This window comes from Gopherus flavomarginatus, chromosome 18, assembly GCF_025201925.1.
Source record: "Gopherus flavomarginatus isolate rGopFla2 chromosome 18, rGopFla2.mat.asm, whole genome shotgun sequence".
NCBI classification, from domain to species: Eukaryota; Metazoa; Chordata; order Testudines; family Testudinidae; genus Gopherus; species Gopherus flavomarginatus.
In genome coordinates, this window is record NC_066634.1 from 19050086 (window position 1) to 19073530 (window position 23445).

The 23445-nt window shown below is 46.6% G+C and overlaps 1 protein-coding gene across 1 annotated transcript; it reads left to right on the forward strand.

Moving 5' to 3' along the window:
- The first annotated feature begins 3200 nt into the window (after positions 1–3200).
- On the forward strand, positions 3201–20704 carry LOC127036702 (zinc finger protein 300-like). Its single transcript, XM_050927832.1, has 4 exons — positions 3201–5104; positions 5792–5918; positions 15145–15258; positions 15603–20704. The coding sequence occupies exons 1-4, from the start codon at positions 5081–5083 to the stop codon at positions 16718–16720; spliced, it is 1383 nt and encodes a 460-aa protein (XP_050783789.1). The 5' UTR covers positions 3201–5080; the 3' UTR covers positions 16721–20704.
- The last annotated feature ends 2741 nt before the right edge of the window (positions 20705–23445 follow it).

Below are 23445 nucleotides of genomic sequence, written 5' to 3' on the forward strand. Positions count from 1 at the left end.
AATGTGCTGACTCTCACAGGCTTTTCCCTGCTCACAATTCCTGGACATACTTACTCCTTTTGCATCTTTGCAATAACGCCCCATATGGTTCCACTTGCTCATCATCTTCCTGCTAAGGATTCTGCTCCAAGGTTCCACTCACCATCCCAACACCTTCTGGGACAGAGAATTAAAAACCTGAGAAACAGGAATAGAAAAGGGGAGAACTAACCAAAATAACAGCTGCAGATGGGGGAAAAAAGGTCCCCCAAGGGGACAGAGGAGGGGATCAATTCTGCATCCAATTCCCATCCAAACACTCAGGGAGAAGGAAGTTTGGGGAGGGAGCTACTGCCAGGAGTCAGTCAGGATGGGTCGGAAATAAGGCTGTCAAAGTGTAGTTAGTTCTACCAATTAATACAAAACAAATTAACTAGATTAAAAAAATAGTTGCAATTAATTGCAGTTTTAATCGTACTGTAAAACAAAAACAGAATACAAATTTAAATGTATTATACATATTTTTGGATGTTTTTCTACATTTTCAAATATATTGATTTCAATTACAACACGCAATTGAAAGTGTCCAGTGCTCACTTTATATTTTGTAGTGCGATCTCTGTATCATTAAAGTGTAACTTATGAATGTAGAATTTTTTTAACCTAACTACACTCAAAACAAAATAATGTAAAACTTTAGACCATACAAGTGCAGTCAGTCCTATTTCTTCAGCCAATCGCTTAGACAAAAAAGTGTTGGGTTTTTTTTTTACATATATGGGAGATAATGCTCCCCTCTTCTCATTTACAATGTCACTTGAACGTGAGGCATTCCCACAGCACTATTGTAGCTGGTGTTGCAAGGTATTTATGCGCCAGATATACTAAACATTCATATGCCTCCTCATGCTTTGAATTTTCATCTTTTTTTTTTTTTACAGTGCAAATGTTTTTCCAGTTCATTCATGAATATGTTGAACAGTATTTCAGGTACAGATCCCCTGGGCACCCCACTATTTACCTGTCTCCACTGTGAAAACTGGCCATTTATTTTTCTACTCTTTGTTTCCTGTCTTTTAACCAGTTATTGATCTGTGAGAGGACCTTCCCTCTTATCCCAGGACTGCTTACTTTGTTTAAGAGTTTTTGGTGAGGGACCTTGTCAAAGGCTTTCTGAAATTCCAAGTATATAATATCCACTGGATCAGCCTTGTCTACTTGTTTGTTGACCCCCCGCTCAGAAAATTCTAATAGATTGGTGAGGTGTGATTACTCTTTACAAAAACCATGTTGACTCCTCCCCAACAAATCATGCTCATCTATGTGTCTGATAATTCTGTTCTTTACTATAGCTTCAGCCAGGGTGACTGGTACTAAAATTAGGCTTACTGGTCTTGAATTGCTCGATCACCTCTGTAGCCTTTTCAAAAAATTGGTTTTATATTAGCTATCCCGTCATCTGGTATAGAGGCCAATTGAAGTTGTGGGCTACATATTACAGTCCGTAGTTCTGCACCTGTTATATATGAATTTCTTCAGTACCATTAGGTGAATACCCTCTAGTCCTGGTAACTTATTAATGTTGAAATTACCAATTTGTTCCAAAACCTCCTCTATCAACATCTCAGTCTCAGACATTTCCTCAGATTCATCACCTAAAAAGAGTGGCTCGAGTGTAGGAAAGTCCCTCATATTGTCTGCAGCGAAGACTGATGCAAACAATTCATTTAACTTCTCTGCAATGGCCTTGGCTTCCTTGTGTGCTTGTTTAGCAGGTCAATAACCAAGTAGCTTCACTGATTGTTTGTCAGGCTTCTGATGTACTTAAAAAAAAAAAAAGGTGTAAGTTTTAGCGACTTTTCCTAGTTACTCTGCAAATACTTTTTTTGGCCTGCCTAATTTTTCTTTTACGTTTGACTTGCCAGGGTTTATCCATTCCATTTTGGTTTAGGTGGAGCCCATCCCTCCTGTATAGGCTTGTCCTTTCCCAAGAGGTTCCAAACCCTCCTCCCGACTCCATCATCAAATGATAAGTCAAGAGATTGAAATTCACATGTGCAGCAAGATGGTCTTCTAACAGCTAAAAGGCTTCCAGCAATCTGCTCAGCTGGAATGGATACCCCACCCCACCGCAGATGCAGCCTGACTCAGGGCTCTGCCAGCTGTGCCCATTAACCCCCTTCTCATTTGGGTAACTATTTCCCACCAAAACAAAGAGAATTTGCTCCAGGTGGGAAAATATCCCAAATCAGAGATTTTAAATGGATAGTGGAGAATTAGAGAGAAAATAGGGCTAAAACTGAGACCACTGAAAGGGTCAATAACTGTTCCGGGGAGCAACGGAGCCAGTCCTCAGAGTCCGCCTGATTGGGACTGGGCTGAGGGGGTGGATCCCTCCCTGGCTGCCTGGTCTGGTCACTCCTGGTGAAGCCCCTGGCACTAAGGTGAACAGATGTCCGGATTTTTGGGTCTTTTTCTTATATAGGCTCCTATTACCACCCCACCCTGTCCCAATTTTTCACAGCTGCTGTCTGGTCACCCTACACTGGTTGATGTGTGTGTTGGGGGGGGGGGGCAGGTTGGGGGCCCTGAGAGGCTCCTGCCAGAGCTGGGAGGGCTCCACGTGGGGACTGGGTGGAGGGGATGGGGGGAGTCAGGCTGACCCCGGGGTACGCTGGGAAGTGTAGTTCCTGACTGCCCTCGGGGAGGACATGAGGCAAAAGGGCCCTCCCGGGGCACGCTGGGAAGTGTAGTCCTCGCGCTCTCTCTCACGCTGGCCTTCTATTGGCGGAGGGGGGGCGTTTACGTCAGCGCGCCGCGCTCTCCGTTTTCCCTGATTGGCGGTGGAAGGCAGGCTGGCCGGGCGGGTGTGCGCGCGCTGCAGGGGGCTCCTCGGAGTCAGCCACGGAGCGTTCGTCCCTCACTCTGGCGCGCGCCCGGTGGACGTTCTCTGCCGCCCCCGCTCGGAGCCGCAGGCACCAGGTGCCGGCGCGAGCTGGGGGCGGGGCGGGCAGGGGCTCGGCGCTGCACAAAGGGGCCGCGCCCGGGCTGGCGCGATGGGGCAGCTGCCCCGGCTCGGGCAGGCAATGCTGGCGCGGGTGGGGCCTGGGGGGGTAAGGCGGGACGTGCTGGAGATGGGGGCTTGGACCATCCCTGCAGCCAGGAGCCCCCGGGGCGGCCGGGCTGGTGACAGGGGGAGGGGGGCTGGTGAACCCCCCCCTTTGATTTGGCCACGTGTCTCTCCAACAGGGCTACAAATCTCCCTTCTTGTCACTGACGGGTGTAAAATCCAGGCAGGTGCCTCCCCTTTCTAATCACTGACCTGTCTCTAGTCTCCACCTGAGATTTTACCCCATTTTCTTTTTAATTTTTGCAATGTCAATTTAAAGTCTTCTCAGACCGTGGGCAGTTTTAACAGGCAAATCCTTGCTGATCTTAAACACAAAAAAGAAGCCTAGAAGAAGTGGGAGCTCCAGGTCAGGCAGCCCCAGATACCGCCTGCTCTCCCGAGCTGCGAGGCACCTGCACACCCTTGCTGTGCACCCCCCCCTCCCCATTGCCAGGAAGTTTTCCTGCTCCTACCACCCTCAGGTACCCTCTTGAGTTTGAAGCAACTCCCCAAGGGGCTCCCTGCTGTCCATGTGACTGGCAGTGGTGGAAAAATAAACTTGTCTGTTTATTGCAGTGCCTCTCAAACTTTTTTACTGGTGACCCCTTTCATACAGCAAGCCTCGGAGTTTGACCCTCCTTATAAATTAAAAACACTTTTTTGTATATTTAACACCATTATAAATGCTGCAGGCGAAGCAGGGTTTAGGGGGGAGGCTGGCAGCTTGTGGACCCCCCCATGTAATAACCTCGCAACCCCCTGAGGAGCACTGACACCCCAGTTTGAGAACCCCTGGTTTATTGAAATTCTGTATACAGTGCTGTCAAATTGTCCCAATGTTCTCACATATTTAATATCGATATAAAATCCCTTTAGATCTTCATTGTTTTCTAGCATATTACCAAATATTTCTTTTTTCCCATTGCCTCCACAATTCTTGGAGATTAATATAAATCTCCTGTGTGCATTGCTGTAGTAGCCATGGTGGTCCCAGTATATTGGAGGTTGTCCCTTTGATTTATATACAAATGTTTGGTGTTATTCTCCATCCTGTTCCTTATGAATCCTAATGTGTTAGCTGTTTTTGGCAGCAGCTGTGCGTTGAGTGGAATTCTTTTATTGAGATTAATTTTTTTAATCTCTTGACAGCCCTAATATTTATAGAACCCTTATCTTATTGTCTTATGTCACTTGCTTGGCGTAACTCATTTTGTGACTTAATCTTTCTGATTTTGTCCCCACATGCTTGTGCTATTCTTTTGTACTCAACCATAGCTATTTATCTGTGATTTCTCTTGTTTAGGATTCCTTTTTATTTTCTGGTCATTAAAGAGCTCCTGATAGAAAGACTAGTAAGCAGGCAATACTGCTGTCTTTCCTTCACATTGTGATAATTTGCCATTGCTTCTTTAATATTGTCTCAGAGAAACTGCCAGCTGTCCTAGAGTCTAATTTTCACCCCAGATTTTATTCCCATGGGACCTCACCTACCATTTTCCAAGAGTGTTGAAGTCTGCCTTTTTGAAGTCTGTCTTTATTTTGCTACTCCTAGAATTTTTGTTACTCCTAGTATCATGAAATTTATCATGTCTGATCACTTTTGCCCATATTGCTTTCCACCTTCTGTTTCCTAACTAATTCCTTGTTAGTCAGAATCAGGTGTTAAATGGCCATCCTCCACTTACTGCTTCCATCTTCTGAAAGAAACAGTTGTCCTCAGTACATTGCAATAACTTATTAGATACTTTATGTATGGTTGAATTATTTTTCTAACACATGCTTCCCTGGCCCCCCATTACTAACTGTCTTTTGAATTTTTCTGTTATTTGCCTGGGTCTAGGACATCAGTGTGCAGCGAAAGAGCTTGGGGGCATTGTGATGTGAAATTATTTCCTGTTCTGACATGTCTTCTATCACCCTTTTTCCCGTAATAGGCTGCAGCGTAACATTCATGTTTTGCTCCAGATCATTCCATCCTACCAGGGAAGGGAAATGACTGCAGTGGAGCCAGTTGAGGTAGGGATTATCAGAGGCTGGTGGGTTCCTGTTGGAGGGAGAAGGGCAATAAATACATAGGAAGTGGGCACTTCTGGGGGGTTGATCTGGAGGTGGGAGGGGTCAGGGAAATACACAGTGTGGAGAAGAGGAGCGGGAGACAGGGTGTGACAAACTTACTGCAATTTGTTTACTGTGAGGCGTAGATACGATCAGCAGAGCCCTGGGGTTTGTGTGTGGAACTTCCCTAATTTGTCAAACAGGAAACAATCCCTGTGAACTGGGCTGGGAAAACGTATCAGCCTCCACGTGTTGTAGTCTGAACCTGCGAGCCAGACGCTGCTGTGAGATATGAAGGGGCACCCCAGTGAAGACTCATCAACCCCCTCCCCTCCAGCTGCTGGTAATGGGGAGAGTGTTGGGATTCCCACCAGGAAATTGTCCCTGGGCGCTGCTGGGGGCTCCATCTCCTGTATCAGCTTCTGGCTAGTTAAGTGAGCAGTGAGAATGAGGAGACCACTGCCTCTTCTCTCTGCTAGAAGGGTTCTCTCTTTCTCCCCTCACCCTGATGCTTCCTGGCTGCTCTGATGGGGTGAGACTATGCTCACTTCCTGCCTCCCAGAGCTTTCATGTGATTGGACCTCCTCGCCTGTCAATAGTTATGTCACTAGGCAGCAGGTACTGAGTAGCAGGTTCTTGCTCTTTTAGGGACCAGTGACCTTCGAGGAGGTGGCTGTGTATTTCACCAAGGAAGAGTGGGCTCTGCTGGATCCCGCTCAGAGAGCCCTCTACAGAGACGTTATGCAGGAGAACTATGAGAATGTGACCTCGCTGGGTAAGGATTCCCATCCCCTTGGTTGTTAGAAGGGGAAAATGAGGAATTAAGGTTTACAGCATCCCACAGTGCAACCTCAGCTGTGCCCTGTTTCAGCTACATCTTGACAGACCAATGACACATGCTAGCACTTTATCCTCCGCACTACAGAGTACTCTGGGAACAGAACACAGAAGCAGTATAGTATAAAGTCCAACACTTTCTCTTTGCTAAGAGAAAACTTGTAGCTTGGTCCAGTGTAGAAAACAAAAGCTACATACCCCTAGCCTGCACTCCAACACTCAGCCTACTGCACACAATCCACCTCAGACTTTCATAGTGTTACCACCCCTTTGTCGTTGCACTGGGGATTCCTTCTGAGTCACTTACCCCTCATGGCAGTGGTCCCCAACCTCTTCTGTGGGGCGGGCGCCGGACAACTAGCTGCTGAGAACCGTGGCCGCCGGACAGGCAGCCGCCAGAATGCCTCTGTGAAGTGGTAACATCAAGAGATGTCACCACCGAAATGCCGCTGTGAAGGAGCGTCATCAAGAGGCATCACCGCCTAAATGCCACCGAAATTCAGCAAGATTTTGGCGGTAGCGCTTCTTGACGTTGCCGCTTCTCGGCAGCATGTTGGTGGCTGCTTGTCCGGCGGCCGGTAGGCGGACGCACATGGATGCCCCAGCGGGCGCCATGGTGCCTGTGGGCACCACGTTGGGGACCCCTGTCTTATGGAGACCACTTGCATGTATGCCACCAGACTACTGACAATTGTCATGACAAGAACATACCCTTGTGCACCTTTATTGACCTACCTACAACACTCCCCACTGAACTGAGGAATACGTGTTCCTTCAAGTTTCACATGCACCTCTCTTCACATCAGAATCATAGCTCTGCCAAGCTGCTCCAACTGTTCCATAAAATGAGTGAACTTGAGTGCTTGTTTAGCACCTCTGTCACCTGGTGGCCCCACTGATTGTCAGGGTTCCTGCTTCTGATGTACTTTAAAACAAAACAATTGGTGTTAGTTTGTGACTTTTGCTTGTTGCTCTTCAAATTAATCCTGAATGAGGATATTGATATGAAAGGCATCACAGAAGTTTGGTGAAATTATAATAAATGGGACATGGTAATACCAAGAAACAAACTATATAGGAATGACAGGGTAGGTTGTGCTGGTGGCAGAGAGACACTATGTTACTTCTGGGGGAATTCTGTGCCCAAAGAATTAAAATTCTGTGCACATCGCAAAATTCTGCATATTTTATTTATCAAAATAACGCAATATAATCATGCTGGTTTCAGTTATTTAGGTAATTTAAACTACATTAAAATGGATTGGGAGTGGGGAGCATTGGAGGAAATAGTAATGTAGCTAGATTTGACTCTATTTCTAGTTATGGCTGCATACATTTGTTGGCTAATATGCTCAGTGTTACATCATTGACAACTGAAGAGCAAATGAGGGCTGGGGAATCAGCCTCACAATTTATATTGGCTACTGACCATCTCCAGAAACATCAGTGGCAAACAGTTCATACAGCACATTTTTTCAGTCCAAAAATTTAGCCCCGTTCTAATCACTAAAGCACCAGAAGGATTTACAAGGCCATACTGTCCTTTACACCACTCTGGCACTATAAAGGCACCTTAAAATTTTATACCTATTTTATGCTCCTAGGGGAATTCACAAAGACAATAGGAACAATTCACAAAGCAGGCAGGCTGCTACATTCTGCTCCACCTGAGGGGACAGAGCCTGCCCCATACTTAACTCCTCAGAAATACCCCAAAGCCCTGCCCCTCTACGCCAAGCATGCCACAGTGGCAAGCAAGAGGGACAGAGTGTCTTTCTCACATGCATGACTGCTCAGCTCCTCCCCTCCCCGCCCCCGGTGGTGATTTATTTCTCTATGGGCTGCTCTGGGCACCCAAACCAACCTGCCTGCATTGCTGTGAGGGGTGTGTGACCACTCTTGCAGCTTCCCTGTCAGAAGTCGTTTTTCTGCTGGGAAGCAAAGAAATCTGCAGGGGACATGAATTCTGGATATGCATAATGACACAGAATTCCCCCAGGAGTAACTCTGTGAAAGAAACGGAGTCAAATATAGAAAACATTTTAAGTGAATCAAATTATGCCATAGAATCTCTACAGATAGAAATTCATGCTTGAATAAAGAGAGTATAGCAGTAGGAATATGCTATTTGAGCACCCGATCAGGATGGTGACGGTGACTATGAAATGCTCAGTGATATCAGAGAGGCTGTTACAATAGCAAACTCAGTAGTAATAATTTTCAACTGTCCCCATATTTACTATGTAGATGTCACCTCAAGCTAGATGCAGAGGTTAAGTTTTAGAAACCATTAATGGCTGCTTATTTGAGCACCTAGTCCTGGAACCCACAAGGGGAGAGGGAATTCTTGATTTAGTCCTAAGTGACAGACAGGATCTGGTCCAAGGAGTGAACCACTTGGTAATAGAGACCATAATGTAATTAAATGCAACATCATTGCGAGGGGAGAAAGTACAAACAACTCCACCACAATAGCATTTAACTTCAGAAAGAGAAACTACACAAAAAGTGAGAAAGTTACGTGGAAACATTTTTAAAATATCATAATGGAGGCTCAAAATAAATGGGTACCCCCAAATGGAGACGAAAAGTAAGAGGACTAAGAAAATACCACCGTGGCTAAAGAGTAAGAGTATGTCTATACTGCGTGCCAGATTGGCGCATAGTGTTCGATGTATCAGGGATCAATTTATCAGGGATCAGCTGAATGCAATAAATTGATCCCCAAATTGATGCCTGTACTCCACCTTGGCAGGAGGAGTAAGTGTAGTCGACGGGGGAGCCGCAGCAGATGACTCGCTGCTGTGAGGATGGCCAAGTAAGTTGAACTAAGATACACAACTTCAGCTACGCTATTCGCATAGCTGAAGTTGAGGTTTCTTAGTTTGAACCCCCCTGCTAGTGTAGCCCTGGCCTAAATAAGGCAGTTAGAGGTAAAAAAAAAAAAAAAAAAAAAAAAAAAAAAAGCCTTTAAACATTGGAAGTCAAACCCTACAGAGAAAAATAAAAGGAACATAAATTCTGGGAAGTCAAGTGTGAAAGTATAATTAGGCAGGCCAAAAAAAGCAATTTGAGGAGCAACTACAAAAAGTCACTCAAATTAACACCAATTTTTTTTTCCGGAAGTACGTCAGAAGCAGGAAGCCTGACAGCGGGGTTGCTCAGTCACTGACGTGCTAAACAAACACACGAGGAAGCCAAAGCCATTGCAGAGACGCTAAATGAATCCTTTGCATCAGTCTTCACTGCAGAGGATGTGAGGGAATTTCCTAAACCTGACCCGTTCTTTTTAGCTGGCGAATCTGAGGAACTGTCCCAGACTGAGGTGTTGATACAGGAGGTTTTAGAACAAATTGATTTATTCGTGTTGAAATGGTCACCAGGACTAGATGGTATTCACCCAATAGTACTAAAGGAACTCATACATGAAAAGTGCAGAACTACTGGCTGTCGTATGTAACCTGCCACTTACAGTCGGCCTCTGTGCCAGACTGGGGATAGCTAATGTAATACCAATTTTTTAAAAAGGGTCCCAAGGAGATCCTGGCAGTTTGAGGCTGGGAAGGCTAACTTCAGTACCAGGCAAATTGGTTGAAAACTACAGTAAAGAACAGAATTGTCAGACAAACACAGTTTGTTGGGGAAGAGTCAATTTGGCTTTTGTAAAGAGAAATGAGGCCTCATCTATTAGAATTCTCTGAGGGAGTCGACATACATGTAGACAAGAGTGATCCAGTGGATACAACAGAACCTCAAAGGTATGAACAACAGAGTTACAGACTTACCGGTCAACCAGACATCCTGTGGAAGCGGAAGTCCTCAGTCAGGCAGCAGTGCAGACAAACCCCACGGGGGTTGGGGCGGCAGTGGGAGGAGGGAGAGCGAGAGGGGTGTCAGGGTCCTGGAGAGGGGGAGGGCTCAGGGCTTCTGACCCTCAGGAGCACCAGGGCTCAGGGCTTTAGACCAGGAGGGAGTGTTGAGGCTTGGGAGTTCAGCCTTGTGGCTCTGCTCCCAGCTTCAGCCCTGTGAGAAGCCCCGAGCCATGGGACTTTAGATTTGAGGGGAGTGCCGGTTTCAGCCCCAGCATTCCCCCGCTCGTAGCTAAAGCCTTGAGCCGGAGCACCCCCTCCCCCCGCTGAATCTGGGAGTGGAGCCATGGTGAAGCTGGGAATGGAGCTGCAAGCCTCAGTGCTCCCCCCAGCTCTCAAGCGCCGAGCCCTGTTGCTCTCGCAGGGCAGAAGCCCAGAGCTCTGGTGCCCCAAGGGTCAGAAGGCCCCGCCCCTCCGCAGCTGCAACCCCAATCCTCTGTGTGGCTGAGGTCCATCACCCAGGGGTGGGCAAACTACAGCCTGGAGGCCACATCCGGCCCTTCAGATGTTTTAATTTGGCCCTTGAACTCCCCCCAATGAGCAGGGTCTGAGGTTTGTTTTGCTCCAGCCAGGGAGTCAGGTCGGGGGCTTGTCCTGCTCCATGTGTGGCGTGGCTCTGCACAGCTCCTGGTAGTAGCCACGTGTCCCCCCTCCAGCTCCAACACGTAGGGGCAGCCAAGGGGTTCTGCATGCTGCCCCTGCCCCAAGTGCCACCCCCATTGGCCAGGAAGTGCAGCCAAAGGGAGCTGCGGGGGTGGCATCTGTGGACCATGCAGCATGCAGAGGTGCCTGGCCGCACCTCCACGTAGGAGCCGGAGGAATGGACATGCTGCTGCTTCTGGGAGCTGCTTGAGGTAAGCACCAGCTTGGGCCTGCACCCCTGACCCCCTCCCATGCCCCCACCCCCTGCCCCAGCCCTGATCCCTGTCCTGCCCTCCAAACCCCTCGGTCCCAGCCTAGAGCACCCCCAATCCCTCATCCCCAGCCAGAGCCCTCCGCCCCCACCCCACAACTCTGCCCCAGCCCAGAGCTCCCTTCCATACCCTGATCCCCCATTTCTGGCCCCACCCCAGAGCCTGCACTCCCAGCCAGAGCCCTCACCCCCTCCTGTAACTCAACCCCCAATTTCTTCAGCATTCATGGCCTGCCATACAATTTCCATACCTAGATGTGTCCCATGGGCCAAACAGTTTGCCATAACCTCCTCTTCAGAGTTGCAGAACATTTCAGAGTTATGGATAATCTCAGCAAAGAATCCTGTGACACCTTATAGACTAACAAACATTTTGGAGCATGAGCTTTCATGGGTGAATACCCACTTCATCAGATGCATGTAGTGAAAATGTCCAGGGGCAGGTATATATATGCAGGCAAGCTAGAGATAATGAGGTTAGTTCAATCAGGGAGGATGAGGCCCTGTTCTAGCAGTTGAGGTGTGAAAACCAAGGGAGGTGAAACTGGTTTTGTAGTTAGCAAGCCATTCACAGTCTTTGTTTAATCCTGAGCTGATGGTGTCAAATTTGCAGATGAACTGAAGCTCAGCAGTTTCTCTTTGAAGTCTGGTCCTGAAGTTTTTTTGCTGCAGGATGGCCACCTTAAGGTCTGCTATAGTGTGGCCAGGGAGGTTGAAGTGTTCTCCTACAGGTTTTTGTGTATTGCCATTCCTAATATCTGATTTGTGTCCGTTTATCCTTTTCCGTAGCGACTGTCCAGTTTGGCCGATGTACATAGCAGAGGGGCATTGCTGGCATATGATGGCATATATTACATTGGTGGACGTGCAGGTGAATGAACCGGTGATGGTATGGCTGATCTGGTTAGGTCCTGTGATGGTGTCGCTGGTGTAGATATGTGGACAGAGTTGGCATCAAGGTTTGTTGCATGGATTGGTTCCTGAGCTAGAGTTACTATGGTGCGGTGTGCAGTTACTGGTGAGAATATGTTTCAGGTTGGCAGGTTGCCTGTGGGCGAGGACTGGCCTGCCACCCAAGGCCTGTGAAAGTGTGGGATCATTGTCCAGGATGGGTTGTAGATCCCTGATGATGCGTTGAAGGGGTTTTAGCTGGGAACTGTATGTGATGGCCAGCGGAGTCCTGTTGGTTTCTTTCTTGGGTTTGTCTTGCAGTAGGAGGCTTCTGGGTACACATCTGGCTCTGTTGATCTGTTTCCTTACTTCCTCTTGCGGGTATTGTAGTTTTGACAAAGCTTGGTGGAGATTTTGTAGGTGTTGGTCTCTGTCTGAGGGGTTAGAGCAGATGCGATTGTACCTCAGTGCTTGGCTGTAGACAATGGATCCTGTGATGTGCCCGGGATGGAAGCTGGAGGCATGAAGGTAGGCATAGCGGTTGGTAGGTTTTTGGTATAGGGTGGTGTTAATGTGACCATCACTTATTTGCACCGTGGTGTCCAGGAAGTGAACCTCCCGTGTAGATTGGTCCAGGCTGAGGTTGATGGTGGGGTGGAAGCTGTTGAAATTGTGGTGGAATTTTTCCAGAGTCTCCTTCCCATGGGTCCAGATGATGAAGATGTCATCAATGTAGCGTAGGTAGAGAAGGGCCCCTTCTCTACCTACACTACATTGATGACATCTTCTTCATCTGGACCCATGGGAAGGAGACTCTGGAAAACAGGGCCTCATCCTCCCTGATTGAACTAACCTCATTATCTCTAGCTTGCCTGCATATATATACCTGCCCCTGGACATTTCCACTACATACATATGACAAGGTGGGTATTCACCCACGAAAGCTCATGCTCCAAAACGTTTGTTAGTCTATAAGGTGCCACAGGATTCTTTGCTGCTTTTACAGATCCAGAATAACACGGCTACCCCTCTGATACTTGATGGATAATCTCCACTCCTGAGATGTCTGTAACTGAAGTTCTACTGTACTTTGACAAGTTCCGTCACCAAAGGCTCTTATCCCATGACAGCTTACTTAAGAGGGAAGCCCCTCTTATGGATCAGTAACTGGTTAAAAGACAAGAAACAAAGGGTAGGAATAAAAGGTCAATTTTCACAGTAGAGAGGTAATGGTCAGGTCCCCTGGCATCTGTACTGTTCAACATATTCACAGATGAACTGGAAATAGGGAGGTGGCAAAGGTTGCACATAATCTGGAGGATGGCGTGGACTGCACTCTCAGCAAGTTTGCAGATGACACTAAACTGAGAGGAGTGGTAGATAAGCTGGAGGATAGGGATAGGATAGAGAGGGACCTAGACAAATTAGAGGACTGGGCCAAAAGAAACCTGATGAGGTTCAGCAAGGACAAGTGCAGAGTCCTGCACTTCGGACGGAAAAATCCCATTCACTGTTACAGACTAGGGACCGAATGGCTAGGAAGCAGTTCTGCAGAAAAGGACCCAGGGGTTACAGTGGCCGAGGAGCTGGATATGAGTCAACAGCGTGCCCTTGTGCCAAGAAGGCTAATGGCATTTTGGGCTGTATAAGTAGAGGCATTGCCAGCAGATTGGGGGCTGTGATCATTCCCTTCTATTCGACATTGGTGAGGCCTCATCTGCAGTACTGTGTCCAGTTTTGGACACCACACTACAAGGAGGATGTGGAAAAACTGGAAAGAGTCCAGCGGAGGGCAACAAAAATGATTAGGGGGCTGGACCACATGACTTATGAGGAGAGGCTGAGGGAGCAGGGATTGTTCAGTTTGCAGAAGAGAAGAATGAGGGGGGATTTGATAGCTGCTTTCAACTACCTGAAATGGGGGTTCCAAAGAGGATGGATCTAGACTGTTCTCAGTGGTACCTGATGACAGAACAAGGAGTAATAGTCTCAAGTTGCAGTGGGGGAGGTCTAGGTTGGATATTAGGAAAACCTTTTTCACTAGGAGAGTGGTGAAGCACTGGAATGAGTTCCCTAGGGAGGTGGTGGAATCTCCTTCCTTAGAGGTTTTTAAGGTCAGGCTTGACAAAGCCCTGGCTGGGATGATTTAGTTGGAGATTGGTCCTGCTTTGAGCAGGGGATTGGACTAGTTGACCTCCTGAGGTCTCTTCCAGCCCTGATATTCTATGATTCTCTGATGCAAAATTACTGAAGATCATTGAGTCCAAAGCAGATTGAGAAGAGTTACAAAAGATTCTCACAAAATTAGGTGACCGGGCAGCAAAAGGGCAGATGAAATTCAGTATTGATAAATCCAAAGTGACGCACATTAGAAAACATAATTCTAACTATAGATACAAAATGATGGGGTCTAAATTAGCTGTTACCACTCAAGAAAGTCCTTTTGGAGTCATTGTGGATAGTTCTGTGAAAACATCCAGTCAGTGTGCAGGAGCAGTCAAAAAAGCTAACAAAATGTTATGAACCATTAGAGAAGCAATGGTAATAAAACAAAAAATATCATCATGCCACTATATAAATCCATGGTATGCTACATCTTAAATACTGTCTGTGGTTTTGGTCACCCCATCTCAGAAGAGATCATTAGAATTGGAAAAGGTGCAGAGGCCAAAAAAAATTAGGGATGTGGAACCATTTCCATATGAGGAGAGATGAAAAAGACTGGGACTGTTCAGCAGGGTGAGTTGAGGCCAGGGCAGAGGCGCTCCTCCCAGGGCAGGTTGGGGGCTGGGAAAAAGGTGCCCCTGCCGCAACCACAACAGGTCCACGGGTGGGTTCCCCAAGCGCCTGTGCGGTGCTAAATAGGCTGCTGCATGACCACACAACTTACGGGGAACTTAGGCTAAGACCATGGGAATGCTTTCCTCACTCAGCTCCTACCTGCCATAAAGGCATTGCCAGCGTGCTTTTAATCTGCACAAGGCACATTCCACGGTCATTCTGCACCGATTAAGCCTATTGTTGAAGTGGTCCTTGGCTGCTGTCCAGGTTTCCTGTGTAAGGCTTCATGAGCCATGGGAGTAAGGGGTATGCTGGATCTCCCAGGATCACTATGGGTATTTCAACATCCCCCACTGTAATATTTTGGTCTGGAAAGAAAGTCTCTGCTTGCAGCTTTCTGTGCAGGCCAGTGTTCCAGGGGGACTTCCCCTCTGGCTAGAGTCTTCCCTTTCTGGGATATGGAGGTACCTGCTCTGGGTTTTAGAAGCCCTTTTGATCATGATTGTCTGGCTGGGTGTCTTCCCAGTAGACATGGGCACGGTTAAATTCCTCCTAAGAAGAGTGTCCTGCACCTTTGAGCACCTGGGGACCTGGCCCCAGGATTTTACTCATTTCATATGATCTGGAATTAAAATAACAGAACTTCCTGTGTGGGTGACAAATGTCCTATGAATTCACCTGATCTCGCTTATCATCTTTCTCCTGGGCAGGGTTTCCAGTTTTCAAACCTGATGTCATCTCCCAACTGGAACGAGGGGAAGAGTCGTGGGCCTCAGATCTCCAGGGCTCAGAGAAAAGAGAGATCCTGAGAGGCATCTGCACAGGTGAGCAATCATTAAACCAACTCAGAAACTGTCAGTACCTGAAGGAAACAGCTGGGATTCCCAACAAAGACCTTGTGAGCTCTCCAAGTTCAGCATTGTCCCCACCAGGGGTCATATTCTCAGGGCAGATATTGCTCATGGTTTCCTGCCCATCCTGACTAACTCCTGGCAGTAGTTCCTTCCCTGTACTTGCTTCTCCCTGAGTGTTTGAATGCAAACTGGATGCAAAATTGATCCCCTCTTCTCTCCTCTTTGGGGATTTTCTTTTCCATCTGCAGCTGCTCTTTTGGTTTGTTCTCCCCTATTCCGTTCCTGTTTCTGAGGCTTTTCTTTCTCTGTCCCAGCAGGTGTTGGGATGATGAGTGAGACCACGAAGCAGACTCCTCAGCAGGAAGAGGGTGAGCAAGTGGAACCACCTGGGGCGTTATGGCAAAGATGCAAAGGGAGTGTGACCAGGGGTTGTGAGCAGGAAAAAGCCTGTGAGAGTCAGCACATTCCAGAGAAATGGCAGGGAAACCAGCCAATGCAGAAATCTGGTAAATCTGTTAATTATCAGGGAACTCACAAAGGCCTCAAGGAAACCACAGACCAGCAGAGAATCCCCGTGGGAGAGAGAAGTAACACGTGCGCTGAGTGTGGGGAAAAGTTCAGTAGGCACTCATGCCTTATTAGCCATCGGAGAATCCATACTCGAGAGCAACCCTATGAATGCGGTGAGTGTGGGAAAACCTTCACGCGGAGCTCAAACCTCATTGCGCATCAGAGAATCCACACGGGGGAGAAACCCTATGAATGCTGTGAATGCGGGAAAACCTTCACTCTTAGCTCAACCCTCATTGCACATCAGAGAATCCATACAAGGGAGAAACCCTATGAATGCTGTGAGTGCGGAAAAACCTTCACTCAGCGCTCAAACCTTATTACACATAAGAGGATCCACACAGGGGAGAAACCCTATGAATGTTGTGAATGCAAGAAAACCTTCACTCAAAGGGCATCTCTTATTAGCCATCAGAGAATCCATAGTGGGGAAAAACCCTATGAATGCTGGGAGTGTGGGAAAGCCTTCATTGTGATCTCAAATCTTATTAAACATCAGAAAAACCACACAGGGGAGAAACCCTACAAATGCTGGGAGTGCGGGAAAACCTTTGCTTGGAGCTCAAACCTTAGTTCGCATCAGAGAATCCATACAGAAGAGAAACCGTATAAATGCAGTGAATGCGGGAAAACCTTCACTCAGATCTCCCACCTTATTACACATCAGAGGATCCATACAGGGGAGAAACCCTATGAATGCCGTGAGTGCGGGAAGACCTTCACTCGGAATTCAATCCTTATTATACACCACAGAATCCATACAGGAGAGAAACCCTACGAGTGCTGTGAGTGTGGGAAAACCTTCACGCAGAGCTCAACCCTTATTACACATCAGAGAATCCACACAAGACAGAAACCCTAGGAATGCTGTGAGTCGAGGAAAACTTTTGCTCATGGCTCACACCTTAGTGGATGTCAAAGGACCCACAAAAGAGAGATCCTATGAATTCTCTGAGTGTGGGAAATTTTGTCAGAGTTCAGCCCTTTTTTTATTATCAGAAAAGCTGTAAGGGAAATAAATACCATAAACCTCAATTAGGGCTGAAAAAAGATTTTGTTTTTCTTTTGCTAATTCCCACATAATGAACTTCAAGGCAGCATTTATGTCATTGTGGTCTCTCAGCTCCCCCAGCTGAGTTGTTTGCTTTTCCCTTTTGCACTCACCCTTCCTTGGGGTGAATCTCACAATTTTTTCTTTTTCACCAACTCCTTTGTCCTATGTCATGGAAATGTATGTCCCTCCAACAGGAATGTCCATCAGCCCCAGGTGCGGGAACTGAGAGTCACTTCAACTAGGTACATGGAAGTTAAATCTACCTGGGCCTTGACTGCACTAGGATATTCCATGGAGTGAGTTAGCTCGAATTAGCTGTCCTGATGAAAGAATAGTTGTGTTTTTACAGTAAAGGAAATAGCCCATGTATAGTGGCCAGGGAAATTTAGCAAATTTCCTCAAGACCTGACATAACCTCCATCACTTCTAGTCTAAACAAATTTGGAGCATCATATTCATACTTTTCCTCCCACTGCAAAGTGATTGTTAGTCGCCAGGTTCCCTCACTAGGGACAAATTGTGTCATTCCCAGTTGTTCTTACAATGCACTGGGTTGTGCTGAATCACTGTGTTTTGTATCATTTTTCTTATTTTAAATATAACAAAGAGAAGGAGCAGGATTAGGGATAGGAAAATATGTTTTTTCAACTCCTATGACACCTGAAGTGGTGAGTTGGAAGCATTCCTGTGGTCAGAATTAGCTCAGCAGTATTTCCTTATCTGAGTCATATAGAATTTATCTTCTACACATTCTACAACTCTGCCTCTCAATGTGTCATATGATTCAGTGTTCTCAGTCCTCTGCTTTGGAATCACACTTTGTTTTCTTTGATCTTAAAACCTAGTAATTTATGGCCTGAGATGAAATTGGCAGAGACCTGGAATGGGAATTTTACTGGATCTCAAACACAGTGCCCTCATTTGGAGTTTAAATCCCAGTTTCCAACTTTTAGCAAAGGAGATGGGATTGTTTGCAGATGGGAAGGTTAGCAGGGTTTTTATCTTGTTCTGTTTCCTTCTTTTTCATTACAGTGCTTCTAGATGTTTTGTAAATAATACAACTCATCACTAATGAGTGAAGCAGATTTAAGTGGATCAGAGGAGAATTCACTGAGAGAATCTCTTGTCTTGGTTCTGAGTCCACACATTTAACCTGCTCTGGAATTTCTAGTTTTATAAAACTGGATGTATCTTATATCTTTCCGTGATGTGAGGTTTTCCTCTTTCTTGAGGGCCATTTGGTCACAAAACGGGATATTAGTTTGATTTGTCAACCTGTCACTCTGATTTATTGGGGACTTTGAGAAAATGACCATTTTAGCAAGTAGTCATTTCTTACTTTATTTTTGTTTTTTCCTTGCCCCCCTCCATGATGACATGGAGAAACTTCAAGTGCAGTTCAGTCAACAGAAGAGAATACTCCGAGTTATTGGACATATCACCAACTGGTTTTAAATCTCCAGTCTGAAATAGTGAGCAGCAGCATGCCCCAAATAATGCAACTAACAGAAGTAACTGGATACAGTCACAGTGCTGTTCAGTTCTTTAGATCAATATTGTCTCAGATGATCTGGAAAGAGAATTCCACAGTAAGTGATTAGGAACTAGGCAAAAGGCTCGTATATGTGTTTCCCAAGGCAGTTGTGATGCAGGGTCTTGTGACAGACTTGTTCACACCCTGAACACTATTACAGTAATTTTTGTATAAGGCTTGTCTTGTCAGGTACCATTTAAAAATTCATAATTTGCTGATCAATAGTATGGAAAAGTACACATAGCAGCACTGTATGTAATGTAATAAACACAAGCTGAAATCATGGCTAAACGTATGTATGGCAGATAAATCTGAGGAATGGCCAAAAGCAATTCCTCAGAGACCAAATGCCACCTCAGCCAAGTGTAAACAAAACTGATGGACCATTCCCTGCTAAGTGGCAGGAAAGGGGGAAAGAGCAAAAAAAATCTGCATTTTAGGCCTTGTCCACACTAGAGTTTCTGTCAACAAAATTGTGCCACTTTAATTAAACTGCTGTTGTATGTTCACACTATACTTCTTGTGTTGGCAGAGCGCATCCACACTAGCAGGTCTTGCACTGACACAGAAAGCAGTGCACTGTGCAACAGGACACAGGCTGCTTTGAGAAGGGCTTGCAATGCCTTATGGAGCAGGTACAGTGTCACATGATGCAGGTTTCTCAATCCCATTGTTCCATGGGCATCCTACTAGATTGCCAGCTGTTTTTCAATGGAAGTGTGGGGTGGGGCGGGGGGGAGTGTGTGACAGGGAGTGTGTGTGTGGGGGGGGGCAGAAACAAAGACAGTGTGTGTCTTGAGGGAGAGTGAGTATGTCGGCATTCTGGCTCTTTAAGTTCAGACAGTAGCCAGAAGCAACCAGTCCTGAGGTAGGCCGCCACACACACACTCACACACACGCGCTCGCTCTGCACAGCAGAGCAGTCCCACTCACAGCAGCAGCCTACCTGCCATTGTGTTCCTAGTGCAGGGAGAGCAGGAGGATTCCATGTTAATGATTTGCTCTTTGCTGCCAGAATGGAGCAGCATGCTCAGCTGTCAGAACTTCCTAGAGCTTTGAAAGGGGAGGGGCACGTGCCTGAAGGGCAGCCAAATTCAAAACAGTGAGCAGAGTGGTCACAGCAGGCATTCTGGGATACTGGGGGATGCCAGTGATGGCGACATAATGAATTGCAGCATCTATACTGATGCTTCGTCACTTTAACTTTGCAGAAAAAAGCTCTGTCTCTCTCATCTAAGTGGTTTTGTTTTGTCGGCAAAAGTAACATTGCAGCGTGTGCACCTCCACTGTTTTGTCAGCAGGAGAGGGCTGGGCAGCACAGGATATACATTTCTGGGGGAAATTGGAATGGGCATGTGTTGGGGTTATGCCCTGAAGTATAACCAAGGTTGAGTGTAACACAAGTGTGGCTGGCAGGCTGCAGTTACACACAGACACTCAGGGTGTGTCTTGCACACTCGAAAATATCCCAACAGTAACCACACTTTCACCCTCTGTACGTGGGCCATTCTACACCCCAGGGGAGTGCCCTGTAGCTCCATATTCATCATTTGTCTATAACTGTGATATTGCATATAAAGCAGGCCATGTTAGGTATCGTAGGAAAGGTTATGATCTGCTGAACCCCCCTGTTCCATTTAAAGATATCATTAATGCATATAATGTTATGAGAATTGTGCTGTATGATTGTCACTAAAATATACTGTGTGTTTGGGAAGCGCCTAGATACTAGCTCCCGAAAAGACAGTAACCAGGGAGCTAACCAGTGCCTGGGCGGGTGTCAAACCACCATCATCCAGCAAGGGAGCTACAGTGCAATGACTCACATGCACAAGGCCACACCAACGGAATTACTCAGTCTTGCCTGGTGAGTCAACAGTGCCCACCAGACATGCCTGGACTCATGTCCAAGCACGTGGGCCTAAGGGTATAAAACAGAACACAGTGGTACATGCTTGGCCTTTCTCCTGGCCCCACCTATGCTGCAAGCAACAAGGATGCTTAGAAGACTGAAGACTCCAAAAGAGGAGACTGGCCCAGGCTTCAAGGGTGAAATCTGTGTACTATGAACTGCAATATGCAGTGGGGTGAGAAAAACTGCTTAATGTAGATGTTGCCCAGGCTAATAGGGTTGAGAGTTTAGAATGAGTGCTGCTTTTCTTTTCTTTTGGTAACCACTCAGACTTTTTGCCTATTACTTATAATCACTTAAAATCTCTCTTTTGTAGTCAATAAACTTGTTTAACTGTTTAGCTTTACCAGTGAGGTTGCCTGAAGTGTTTGGTAAATCTGCTCAGGTTTACAAAGGCTGGTGTATATCCACTTTCCATTGATGAAGTGAGGAACCAAGTAATAAACTTGCACTGCTTGTCTTGAGTGCCTGCCACACACACAGTGCAGCAGCTTGGAGGGGAGGGAACATCGCACCCACTGCACAGAGCAGGAATGGGTGAGTTCTATGTGACTGTGTAAGGTAGGTGAGGAATGTCTTATTGGACTAACTTCTGTTGGCGAGCGAGACAAGCTTTCCATAAGCCCTCCTGTCATAATTGCTTTTTTTTTAAAAAAAAAGAAAAAAGTAAAAGGTTTATCTCTGCAATTTAGATGGTAAAAAGTTACAGGGTCTTTTAGCTTATAGAAAATGGATAAACGGCCTTATCCAGAAAAAATACAATTTAAACTATTTCCAGCAAACTTCACATTTGCAAATACAGAAAAACAATGTAAAAGCCTATATTGTCTTTCTACCTTTGTACTTACAACTTGGAAACAGAAGATTAGAGAGCCTGGAGATTCGTGTGGTCACTCTCAGAGCCCAGAGAGAGAACGGCCCAAGAACAAAGGACCCACACCCAAACTTCCCTCCACCCAGATTTGAAAGTATCTTGTCTCCTGATTGGTCCTCTGGTCAGGTGTTGCAGGTCACTGTTTGTTAACCCTTTACAGGTGAAAGAGACATTAACCCTTAGCTATCTGTTTATGACACCTCCCTCTTTTAGAAGTCATGAGATCCTGGCCCACAGTCCCCCCCCTCCCCCGTTCTGGTGTCCCTTCGCTGAGTTGCTCCAACATCAGCCCAGCAGCAGGAGGTGTCCCACAGCTGGGGCAGGTGTAGGACCCAGACGTCAAGCACAAGTGCAGAAGCATGCAAATGCCATAACCAGTGAAGTGGCACAAAGTCCAAAGAAGGAGAAAATGAACTCACGGATGCTAGAATAAACAAAGTTGTGTCTAAGTCTTTCTCATTAAAATTTATTTCCTACTTACACTTGAGTATGGGATATTACATTTTAGCATCACTGCCGCAGCAAGTGACAAGTCCCTATTTGGAAATAAATCTCTTACTACTACTCCTATGTGTTTATTCTCCGAACCCTCTGTCACGCAGTCACCGGGCGATGCTCTGGAACTGCTCCCCACCAAGCCAGGCAGGACTTTGGGGAGCCTCCTCTCCCTTGGAGCAGACTTGTTCAGGGCAAGAAGCTCCCACGTCTTCACCTCCTGGGTCTCTCCTTGGAGCATTCAGCATCCTCTGCCCCTCCGGGCGCTTCCCACAGCGAGCCCGCCTCAGTGGGGTCCTGGGGAAGCCACCAGGTCCTGCACCCCCACTTTGCAGTCAGACATGACTCTTAGCCAGCCAGTAAAACAGAGGTTTATTCGATGACAGGAACAGGGTCTAAAACAGAGCTTGTAGGTACAGAGAACCGGACCCCTCGGCTGGGTCCATTCTGGGGGTCAGTGAGCCTGACCCCCACGTCTGCCCTCAGCCAGCTTCAGACTAACCACCCCTCCCAGCCCCTCCTCTCTGCTCAGCCCCTTTCCCGGGCCAGGAGGTCACCTGATCCCTTTGTCTCCAACACCTTCAGCTGGCACCTTTGCAGAGGAGGGGCCCAGGCCATCAGTTGCTAGGAGACAGAGTGCCAGGCATTTAGGTGCACTGGCCCTTTGCTCTGCCAGATACTTAAGAACTGCCATGGGGACACTGAGGCACCAACACAGTATTCAGAGAAAACATTAAGAACTTTCCCAGTTCGTCACACCCTCCCACACCTTTCCCACACACATTCTCTCTTTCTCTGCAGCTCCAAATTCCCAGATGCCATTGAAAATGTACATTCAAATCATTGAAAGCGGCGGAAAAGACAAACCCCCCAGCACTGGAGAACAGACCAGCAAAAGCCTGAGATATCTAATGCAGCCCTACCCACACCCCCACTTTCCTCCCTGGAGTTTTATCCTGTTACAGTCACTGCAGCTCTGCTCATCATCTGTCGCACAGAAAAGGGGGTGAATGTGCAAAACTCATTGTTTGACCAACAGGATCCCACAAAATGCCATCACAAACGGGCTCTACAATAAGAAGAAGAAGAACAATTTGCTTAGCAATAGTTGATCAGGGAAGAGTCAGAAGATGGTGGTGGTGTAAGAGAGGAGGAAATCATGAGCTCATGGGTTAGGAAGAACAGCAGCAGTAGAACTGTGTTGTGTAGCAAGGATGGGAGGAAGATACACACAACCCCACAGACACTTTACTAAGTTTCTAGTGAGGCTGTAAATCAGATTATGGACAAAATAAATGTTGTAAACCTGCATCTTTTTAAGAATTGTGTAATAATTTCTACTACAAAATGTCCTGAAATCACTCAACTATACTACATGTTAAACTCTGCTGGGCAGTATGGTTTAGCAGCACTATTAACAGGTACGTCTACTTTCAAACACCATGGGGGGTTAAAATATCTGTTAAGCTTTCCTACAGTACAACACGTTTCTCCACAAGCTTGCACCAGTTTACATTCACTGTCTGTACTGCTTCATTTGGAAACATTCAGATGCAGATACAGTGACATATTTGTCCAATCAGCAGCATTCATTGTCGTTCATAAAGCAGCCCAGTGCAAATAACATATTGCTACTAACAATAATAAAAATAAAACCGGCTGCCATCGTCCCTTAAACATCAGTGAAGTAAACTCCAGTGCCTGGACTTGGCACCATA